A 10,764-nucleotide genomic window follows, 5' to 3' on the forward strand; every position below is an offset into this window, starting at 1 on the left:
ACCTGTTACCTGGCGAAAGAAAATTATTTTGTGGGGTGGTGAGTATTGGAACTCAGCGGGTAAGGAAAGAGATAGTGCATGAACATAACATGTAAGTAGAGAGTGTCAACGATATACAGTCTCATAAGAGAAATAGTAGATACTATAATAAAACCAAAATAAATGCTCATACCTGAAACCATATCCTAGGCTAGGTATAGTAGGTCAGAACTGCTACAGTACTGCTCATAACTATAGAGGTAATAAGCAAGGTGTATACAATTTCCAATGACTAAACATTTACAATGAGAATATATCTCAACACAAGTAAGCATATCAGCATATGTGAACTACAGCAGTAAACAATAACAGCACATATAAACAGCAGCAGCCAAAATAAATATAATAACAACAGCGTATGCACGGATGGTCACTCCCGCACACCTCTCTGCACCATGACCCCTGTATGGTCGAGAGGCCGGGTCAGTGACAGACTGTACACCACTCCAGCTACCACTCACACGAGTGGCCGAGGGGACAGTTGCATAGTAGCTAACTAGCTACATCTGCGACGGGGTCCCTGCTGCTCATACTCCAGCTACCACTCACACGAGTGGCCGAGTGCGGCATGACAGGACAAGCGGCATCAACTCCAGCTACCACTCTCTCGAGTGGCCGAGGATGCGGCATGCATGCAATGACATGATGCGAACAATGCAACAGTCATCATATATATATAAGCAAAAATAGGTATGCTACATGAAGCCAGCATGCTCAATATCGTACCTAAATAAGCAACAGTCAAAGCATACAAACATGGTATCTAGTATCTGCTACTGATCATGGACAACAACAAGAGACTGTATAGATATGGAACGAATTTCTCAAAGATTGCGTGGAAGTATCAAGCGCAGGAAAATAAGAGTGGAGTCAAGGTAAACAGTCCTTATCCAAAATAATTCATGCACTAAGGTCAAAGTACTAAAAGAAAACAAAGCAAGAAGTACCCGCCTCAAAAGAAGATCGTATCCAAAAATCCTACATCGTGATGCTGTCTCAATTAGAGTCCTCGATATAGCGTGTCCAAACCATCTTCAAGTCAAAGGTATGCCTCAACTCGAATCCTACAAGTATAGGAATGAAGTCGATCTAAGTACCAGAATAATCCTCCTAATCAAACCATGACCAATTTGGTTAGTAGATCAGTTAACTACTCAGTTAATTAATTTTATTAATTATTACATTGATTACGTCTAATCATCCCTTAATTAAATTTTTATTAAGTAATTAATTACTCAATTATTCTACTTATCCATTTACAAAGTAATCCGATTAATTGATTAATTATTTCATACCTTAATTAATCGAAAATTACTCAATACCTTCGATTACTTATTAGTTAGTATATCAATTAATCAATTAATCTCTAAAATACCCCCCAATTAATTAATCCATTACCAAATTTATGATACTCAATCAACCCATATCAGTATTAGTTAGATGTTTAATAAATTCAACCGAATATATCACCAATCATTCCATAATTATTTATCATATACCCACATGAAATTAATTTATCGCTAATCAATTTCCTTAACCCAAATCAATCAACAACAAGAAAATAAATCCTAATTAAAATTGCTGTTACCTCCCTAATCCTCTCTTCCTCTTCGGTAGCATTTTTTACGGTTGTCTGTGTCCTAGGAGTGGCTGCTACAGTGGGCATAACAGTAGCATCACCAACGGCAGCGATGGTCGTTGCTCGTGGCGTAGTCGTCGGACGCCCGGCGACTCTCGGCAACAACAACAAACACGGAAGTCGGCAGCGAATCGCGCTGCGGCACATCACGCAGCGGTTAGGAAAAGAAGTTGCAGCCGGCCAAGCTAGGTGAGAGGGAAACGGACTAGGCGTCGACCTCTCACTGGAGCGGCATCGTCCGGCGTCGCATCGCGGCCGCGAGGCACCAAGAATATGCGCAACGGTGGTGAGCACATAGAGGAAAGGGAAAGATGACGCTGCTGTGAGGGTGGGCGATCAGTGCCGGCGGCCGGGTGTGGAAAGGCGCCATGGGTGTTCTCGCGGCGGAAGCGCCGCGTGCGTGGGTTTGATGGGCGACGTGCACAACAGGGAAGGGAAATAAAAACCTAGACTTTAATGAAAGGAATTTGGTTTATATTTAAATTAATTCCTATTTTAATTGGGTATTCCTAAATAGATTTTTTTTTCTTCGAGCTCATAAGTGCATCCTCTCTAAGTATGTCGTATGAGCTCCGATTAATTCTAGAAAAGTTTCTAAAAATTTTAAAAAATTCCGTTAAGACTATTGGTCTATTAAACCTTATTATTTAGTTATTATTTTCTTCGGTATTTTACACGAGCTGTAGACCTCTAAGGATCTCTTGGTTGGTGACTTCCGCTTGGCCGTTGCTCTAGGGATAAGCCACTAAGGTGAAGCCTTGCTGAATGTCATAGCCTTCACACCACTCCCTGAGTCTCTGATCGGCGAACTGCCTCCCGTTGTTTGACACGAGCCAACGGGGGATGCCGAACCAACATAAGATGTTCTGCCAGACAAATTTAATGACAATCTATTCAGTTATTTTTGCTAACGGCTAGGCTTCTACCCATTTTGAAAAATAATCCACGACGACGAGTAGGAATCTTCGCTGAGCGGTCGCCATTAGAAACGGTCTAACGATGTCCATGCCCCATTGGTTGAACGGGCAAGACACTGTGGACGCTTTCATCTCCTCGAAAGATCCTTCTGGCCGGATATTTTTGGCTCATGCTTCAAGAAGACGTTGTGGGCTCCTGAGCTTGGCGCTCAACCAACGCCTGTTGTTGCTGTTGCTCCACTATTTTTGTCACTCGGGCTTGTATCAGCATGTCGAGCTCCTCTTGCGTCAGCATCACCATGGTGAATCGTCCAGCATCCTCCATATTCTCGTTTGGATGTAGGCTACGTTTCCACAGACGACGCCAAAATGATCCTGTCCGAAAGCGGGAAGGTGGAAAGCTGAGGATGTGGCGGCTTTGCTGACCGGCTGTAGACCTCGCTCCGCTCTTCAAAACAAGCAACGTCAGTGCCGAGCTAGGGAAGGGGTCCCCGACGTTGATCCTCCGACACTAAAGTCATTCACCAGAATAGTGGAAGAAAGTGGAGCAACAGTAGAACTAGAGTAAACCACGAATCACGCGTACCTCTGCCGGTGATGAACCCCCTTTTATATAGAACCTTGGTGGGTGACGTACACACTTCTCAAGGCATGAACACGTTCTCCAATATATCCTATGAAATGACCTGTTAGGAAAGTATCTCTGACGCCATACCTTAATAAGGTATGCATATCCCTGACAAGACAGTAGAAGCTTCCGCTGTACGATCCACCTATCGACCATGCTTCGTGTCAGCGACACTATCTCCCAAAAGGATGTCGAGATATACAACAGTGGTTACGTTGCTTGGTCGAGCGAGGTAGCCGCTCAGCCAGGACTCCTCCGCTCCATCCATAGGCAGGTTCCGCTGCTTAGCCTAGTGAGGTAGCCGCTCGGCAGGGACTCCTCTGTGCTGTCGGCCTCAATTGCTATTCCCAACGGTGACTGTGTAGTAACATGCCCTCCCTCGCTCGGACAAACTATCTGATCTCCTTTAGCATCCTGCTGCTCCAAACTGAGCGTTAGCTGTTTTACGTATTATCCCGAGTTGGACAGGAGGTCCGCTCGGACATGTCTCTCGCCGATCGGGCCCTGAGTCCCGACCGACTGTTGCAATTGTCCTCCATTTAACCATTTGACACCCAGGTATTGACCACCTTGACTTTGACCTCTACCTTGACAGTTGACCCCATGCCAGGTGGGCCTCCCTATATCAGCGCATCATCAATATAAGAGCATGCACATCAGTTATTCTATCTAAAGATTTTATCTTAAATTTTAGATAGGGTAGGTAAAAAACCTTTGCATCAGTTACCCTATCTATTCCCTAAATTTAGAAAATGAAACATCTATCCTAAAAGTAAAATAATATTTTTTTTAATTTCTCTCCTTCTACTCCTTCTATAAATATAATATTAAAAAATAGAAGAAAGAAAAGAAAAAAAATAGAAGAAAGAAAAGAAAATAATAAAAAATTAAAGATAACAAAAATTTCAGGGTAGTTAATGTAGTGTGTAATAAAAAATGATTGTCTAAATTTAATAAAGTGAATTATTTAATAATGAGTTTTAAAATGAAAATTTATTTTTAAAATCCAACAATTTATTCGCCGTTGAGATGCCTTAATTAGAATATTTTCTGCTGTCGTCATTATAATCTGATCATATCAAGCGGTTTGCAGTGCCAAAAGTACCCCCATATTTTAGCAGTTACCAAAACCTAATATCTTCATCAAACCATCCACACAGAATTAGAACAGATTGGCCTTTTACTGAAGATCTGCAATTCTCAAAGCCTTTAATAGTGATTTTTCAGTAAGTAAAAACACCTTTTTCAAAACTATCAATTGTTTTTTCTCTTTTTGTTCATTCGTGAGAATGATTATCACAGTAAGTCTCTTTTCTTTTCTAAATTTGCTTGTTTAAAATGGTTCATATTCATTGCATTGTCTAGATCGCTACATAGAAAAATTGCAAAAATATTATCATCTTTATTTGTGTGTATATTAAATTGGATATGTATAAACTTCATTATCGCAAGGAAAGAGATGATAGTTGGTTTTTTCTTAATTCATGCATTATAGTATTTTTAAGAATTTCTTAATGATACTATAAAATTTTAATAAAATTTTGTGAAGAAATTCTTTGAATAATTTGAAATTCCTCATTAGGATTTAATCAATCGATCTAGTCTATTCAACTTGATTAGTTTAGTTGACCTGCCCGATTCAATTCACGTGGCAAATCTATTATGCTATTATATTTGATGCAATTGATCCTTTAAACTAGTCAATTATATAGATCAAAAGGACATCAAACAACGGTATTTTATTAGAGCACCTCGTCGTTTTAGATCAAAAGGACATCCGTTAAACTAGTCAATTATATAGATCAAAAGGACATCAAACAACGGTATTTTATTAGTTTAGTTGACCGCAGCACCACCAACGGTATATGGCTCTGGCTCGTCGTTTTAGCACAACGGTATTTTATCAAATACCTGAATTTTTTATGGAAAAAAGGAAAAAAAATGTGAGAAAGAGAGGAAGATAATCCGGATAAAAAGTGGAAAAAGTAGCCCGGCCTTTTTGTTATCAGATCGGCCCGGGGTTATAAAGTTTCTGGCTCCACCAACGAATAATTTAAAATATATACATGTTCTTCTGTCGTCGCCTCTGTCCTGAATTCGTCCGGTTGCCGATAGTAATCTGCAGTATAAATTTGTGCGTTAAAAATTGAATTTTGGAGAGTTTTTTTTTTCTATAAAAATCTTGTCTTGTTGAAAAATTGTGTTCGGCCTTCAGATTTCGCCCTAGCAAGAGAAGTCAGCTGCGGCCGCGGAGAGGGAGAGGGAGAGGGAGAGGGAGAGGGAGAGGGAGATGGAGGAGCAGCTGATACAGTGGGATGGGCCGAGCAGGCGGCGGTGGTGCTGCGGCGAAGCCACTGAGGAAGCCCGGCGGATAGCGTACGTGGCGGCGCCGATGGTGGGCGTGTTGATGTCGCAATTCCTGGTTCAGGTGTCCTCCACCATGGTGGTCGGCCACCTCGGCGAGCTCAACCTCGCCGCCGCCGCCATCGCCTTCTCACTCGCCAACGTCTCGGGCTTCAGCGTCCTTGTAAGTCCTCTTCCTTCCGGCTCTGGTTGCGCAGGGCAAGTTCACCCCCTAGATGATGTGAGCAGTGGAAACACCCCACCCAATCCGTGCTTCTCGGTGCTCCCCTTCCGCTCTTGGTTGGTCTCACCGTCGGCGTCAATAAGTTCTGTCACTCAGTAAGAGAACATGTTTTTAGATGGAAGAAGCATTCGATTTGGCTTTTCTTTCTTCTATACACAACCAATAAACTGAAGCATTAGGAGACAATATTGTCCACTTTATACTTCTCTCGTCGTCCTGACATACTCAGGGTCTTTTCTCGAGCATCTAGTCATCCGGTCATCCTGATCTGTTTTAGGTCTCCCCATGAGTATCTGGTCACTCTGACCTACTCTGGACTTTCCTGATCTACTTTGGGTCTCCTTATGACTATCCGATCACTCTGACATGCTTTGGACCTCCCCGTGAGCATCCGGTCATCCTGACCTGCTCTGGACTTCCCTGACATGTTTTGGGTCTCTCCGTGTGCATCCGGTCACCTTAATCTGCTCTGGACTTCCTCGCGAGCATTCGATCATCTTGATCTGTTCCGACCCCACCTCAACTTCATTTACGGCAATCTCATATGACATTTGGTCTGAACCATGACTCTGATACCATTTGTTGTGATCGAAAGATATTCACATATTTTTATAATGATATGATATTGCCTACTTTGAGTCTAACCCCTCATAGCTTTGCTCTTGGGCTCTACCCAAAAGGTCTCATACCAATGGAGACACACAATGTTGTACTTCGTATATATTCATTTTATTTGTTTTGGTTACACGATTACATGATCAAATTTCAGCATGCTTATAGTGGAAGGTTTCGATAGATGGAAGGGAAGAGGAAGAACTAAGAAAACTCTTAAGAGCGCGTTTGGTTCGGAGTTATCGCTGATAACCTTAGTTGGTTATCAACGATAGCTTTGTTTGGTTTAAGTAATTGGTGATTCTTGGTGATGTAACATTCCCGCCACATCAGCAATTAGGGAATAGAACCAGGAATCACAAAACCTTAGAAATCTTAGGTTTTCTACGATTCCTGGGTTATCAATATTTTTTTCCAAAATTACCCTTCGAATCTTCGCCAACATTCTCTCGGAGCTCAACGCCCCTCCGCCTCTTCCGCAACAGCCGCCGCCGCCTGCTGCCTTGCTCTGCCACCAGTTCGACCTTTCCCCCGCTGGCACAGAGCAATACAGCATCGGCATAGTTGAGCACTACAGCCCGGCCGATGTTTATGAGCTTAAGCCAAAATCTTCTACTGCCTCCTTGAGAGATCGGAAGAGATTAAAAGTTTGCAGCGCATTTCCATCGTCGTCGACCACCACGGATATGGCAGCGCAGCAAGTGGTCGTCGTGGACTCGCAGGAGGCCGATATCCGACTGGTACACGCTCTGATGGCGTGTGCAGAGGCGGTGCAGAAGGAGAACTTGAAGGCGGCGGGCGCCATCGTGAAGCAGATATTCGTCCTCGCCGCATCACAAGGTGGCGCGATGCGCAAGGTCGCTGGATACTTCGCGGAGGCCCTTGCCCATCGGATCTACCGGCCGCAGCCCCCTCGTGGCGTTAACTGCTCGAGTACTCACGAATCCACCGCCTTCGACGACATGCTTCACCAGCACTTCTACGAGAGTTGTCCCTACTTCAAGTTCGGCCATTTCACAGCTAACCAGGCGATTCTGGAAGCCTTCGCCGGTTGTCGCCGCGTCCACGTTGTTGATTTTGGGATGCGGCAAGGACTGCAGTGGCCGGCTCTCCTCCAAGCGCTCGCTCTCCTCCCCGGAGGTCCGCTGTCGTTTCGCCTCACTGGAATCGGCCCGCCAGAGCCCGACAACTCAGACTCTCTACAGGAGGTAGGCTGGAAGCTCGCCCAGCTCGCTGAGACCATCCGCGTCGAGATCGGAAAAGGAAGAAGAATACTGAGAAGAGGAAATGGAAACATTAGATTTTATACTAATTAAATTATTAATTTAATTTAATTTATTCTACAAAATTAATCATATAATTAAACAAGGGGTAATATAGTAAATGTCAAGTTAGATTATACCATTATCTAGTTGAACCAAACAAGATTAATATTATATTTTATTCTCCCATAACCTTAGTTATGTGATTACTTGGTAATCACATAACCAAGATTATATATGATAACTTGAAGCAAACGCACCCTAATAGTTGTTGAAGTTGATTCAACTGACTGAATCAGTGAGGAATAAAATTCATGTATCTAATCATAATGAGTGAATAATAAAAAAAAATCTTGATATGGTTAGTGGCTTTCTCTTACTATGCTTATGACTTTCAGAACATGGATGAAAGTTTTTGTCTGCAGTTTGATTTCATCTCCAGTGATGGAAGCAAAACTTGCTTTACTTTGCTTGTTTGAAAACTTGTTTTGTTGATCTTTCGAGTACTAGATTGTTGTGGTTGCTACTTCTTCAGTGCTTCAATTTTTCGATTGACCAACAGGTTGGAATGGCCAGTGGTCTGGAGACTCTTTGTGGACAAGCCTACGGAGCAAAACAGTATCATTCATTAGGTGTCTATACCTACAGAGCCATATTTTCTCTTCTAATGGTATGCCTCCCTATCTCCCTTGTATGGGCCTCAATGGGGAAGCTTCTCCAATTAGTAGGACAAGACCCTGCCATATCTCAAGAAGCTGAGCGATATGCTATATGGATGATACCTGGCCTCTTCGCCTACGCGATCACTCAACCCCTAATGAAGTTCCTTCAATCTCAAAGTCTTATTTTTCCTATGCTCCTTAGCTCAGTTTCAACACTGTGCCTTCATGTTCTTTTTTGTTGGCTTTTGGTGTACAAGTCAAGCTTATATAACGTTGGTGCTGCTGTTTCACTAAGTATATCATATTGGTTGAATGTACTTATACTGATTCTATACATAAGGTACTCAGATTCCTGCAGATTAACTCGTTCTCCGATCACAAAGGAGGCATTTAAAGGCATTTACGAGTTCTTACGAGTAGCGGTACCATCAGCATTGATGCTATGGTAATTGACATGTCTTAGTACTACTATTTTTCGTTAGTTCTTACTTGTGGTTTCAACCTTACCACAGCCTTGAATGGTGGTCTTATGAACTGCTTATCTTGCTCTCTGGTCTCTTGCCTTATCCAAAGCTCGAAACTTCTGTCCTCTCAATTTGGTAAGTAAAACCCATGCATAAACAATGATTACTGCACATACATGATGGGTAACTTATTCAATTTGGCATTCTTGAACAGCCTCAACAGTGTTGCACTACTATATTCCATACCATATGGGCTTGGTTCTGCAGCAAGGTATTTCTGAAACCATAATGCTTATTTGGTCACACATAGATACACCTTAACATGTTCATTTTGAACTAGCACTCGAGTCTCGAATGAATTAGGAGCATCGAATCCTAATGGTGCTAAGTTTGCTGCCCTTGTGTCAATGTTACTTGCTGTTTTGGAGGCGGTTCTTGTGCTTGCAACTCTCTTAGCCCTGCGCAGAGTGTTGGGTTATGCATACAGCAATGAGGAAGAGGTCGTTAACTATGTCTATGAGATGGTTCCTCTGGTGTGCCTCACAGTAGTCTCAGACAGCATATCAGGGATTCTCTCAGGTTCTCTAATTGTTCTAGTACTATGAATCATCTCATATGTTTATACTTTGCTTAAGATATTGAATCATAAACATGTACCCAAACCATATCAGGGGTTGCTAGAGGCAGTGGATGGCAGCATTTGGGTGCTTATGTGAACCTTGGAGCATTCTATTTGGTCGGGATTCCGGTTGCTATTTTACTTGGTTTTGCATTGCATTTGAGAGGGAAAGGCCTTTGGGTGGGCATTATGTGTGGCTCCATAACACAGTCGATACTTCTTGCGGTGATAACAAGTTTCACAAATTGGGAACACCAAGTAAGTTCTTCATTGTTCTATCTGAAACTCTTCAAAGGATACACTGCATCGTTATCGTAAACTAGAGGATGATATTGTCTTATCATGATCTTATTTTTCAGGTAAAGTTAGCAAGGGAGCGAGTATTACATGAAGATTACCTTTAGATAATGAATTGAAATAAAGCGGCCATCATCAGTTTCCTTATATCAAAATTTCTACCTCTCGTCCTTCAAAAAAAACAAAGAAATTATTTTTCTAATATTTCATAAGATGAAAGCATAAAACTAGTGTTTGGTTGATATGAATTATTATGGGGGTTAGTTGCTCGCTATGATATGGCTCATTTTGGGAGAATTTTTGGTTTATTTGATTTTGGTCTTGATAGAAGGGAATTAAGTAGTTTCACAAATACTGAAACAAAAGTGAAAAAGAAAATAAAAAAAGTTATATTAATATATTCATGATTGATTAAATAGAGAATAAATTTTAGAAATATCAATTGTTTCTTCTGTTTTTGTTAATTTGTAAGCTTGATTATCAGAGCAATTTTTTTGTCTAGATTTTCTTATCTAGATTGAGAAATTACAAAAATACTATTATCTTAATTACACTTTACTTTCTTCACATAGGAATTTGAGTTTTGATTTTTAATTTGCTCGGATTCAATATTTTTTTGATATTTTTACATAGGTTCGTAAAAGTAAACCGTTCGAGTTGAAGAGTTATATATATATATATATATATATATATATATATATATATTTAGATATCTTAGAGTTTGTGAGTAGTAAAAAGTGAAAATAATTATGAATAGTTATTTTAGACAATGATTGTGAACCGTAAAAAATAAATAATAATTATGAACAATAATTACTAAAACTAGGATATGTTTTCCTTCTTATTAGTTATGTCTTATTGCTTAAGTTTTATCCTGATTTATGAGTCTTATAATGAGTTTTCAGTAGCTCTTGTTACTTAACTTAGTCAGCATAGACTTTACAAGTTTAAACCACGAAACAATTTCTAACTTTCAAAGACAAAGAGACGACAATACAACCTTTTTATTAAGTTGCCATAGAAATTTTACAGGAAATC

At 41.0% G+C, this 10,764-nt stretch overlaps 1 protein-coding gene across 4 annotated transcripts; it reads left to right on the plus strand.

Annotated features, from left to right (window-relative positions):
- The first annotated feature begins 5,440 nt into the window (after nt 1-5,440).
- Nucleotides 5,441-10,023, plus strand: LOC122002726 (protein DETOXIFICATION 10-like). Of its 4 annotated transcripts, XM_042558003.1 has the most exons (8): nt 5,441-5,750; nt 8,247-8,640; nt 8,695-8,791; nt 8,859-8,945; nt 9,025-9,081; nt 9,151-9,389; nt 9,482-9,687; nt 9,789-10,023. In XM_042558003.1, the coding sequence occupies exons 1-8, from the start codon at nt 5,514-5,516 to the stop codon at nt 9,831-9,833; spliced, it is 1,362 nt and encodes a 453-aa protein (XP_042413937.1). In that variant the 5' UTR covers nt 5,441-5,513; the 3' UTR covers nt 9,834-10,023. The 4 variants fall into 4 exon arrangements, with proteins under 4 accessions (XP_042413937.1, XP_042413936.1, XP_042413938.1 ...); XM_042558002.1 differs by having other exon boundaries at nt 8,247-8,791; XM_042558004.1 differs by having other exon boundaries at nt 5,516-5,905; nt 8,247-8,791.
- The last annotated feature ends 741 nt before the right edge of the window (nt 10,024-10,764 follow it).

This window comes from Zingiber officinale, chromosome 7A, assembly GCF_018446385.1.
Source record: "Zingiber officinale cultivar Zhangliang chromosome 7A, Zo_v1.1, whole genome shotgun sequence".
Lineage (NCBI taxonomy): Eukaryota > Viridiplantae > Streptophyta > Magnoliopsida > Zingiberales > Zingiberaceae > Zingiber > Zingiber officinale.

Excerpts from the sequence above, each read along its gene's own strand:
- LOC122002726 (XM_042558002.1), top strand. The coding sequence starts at position 5,514 with ATGGAGGAGCAGCTGATACAGTGGGATGGGCCGAGCAGGCGGCGGTGG. Across the intron at positions 9,390-9,481 it reads CATATCAGGGATTCTCTCAG|GGGTTGCTAGAGGCAGTGGA; the intron begins GTTCTCTAATTG and ends AAACCATATCAG. Across the intron at positions 9,688-9,788 it reads TCACAAATTGGGAACACCAA|GTAAAGTTAGCAAGGGAGCG; the intron begins GTAAGTTCTTCA and ends CTTATTTTTCAG.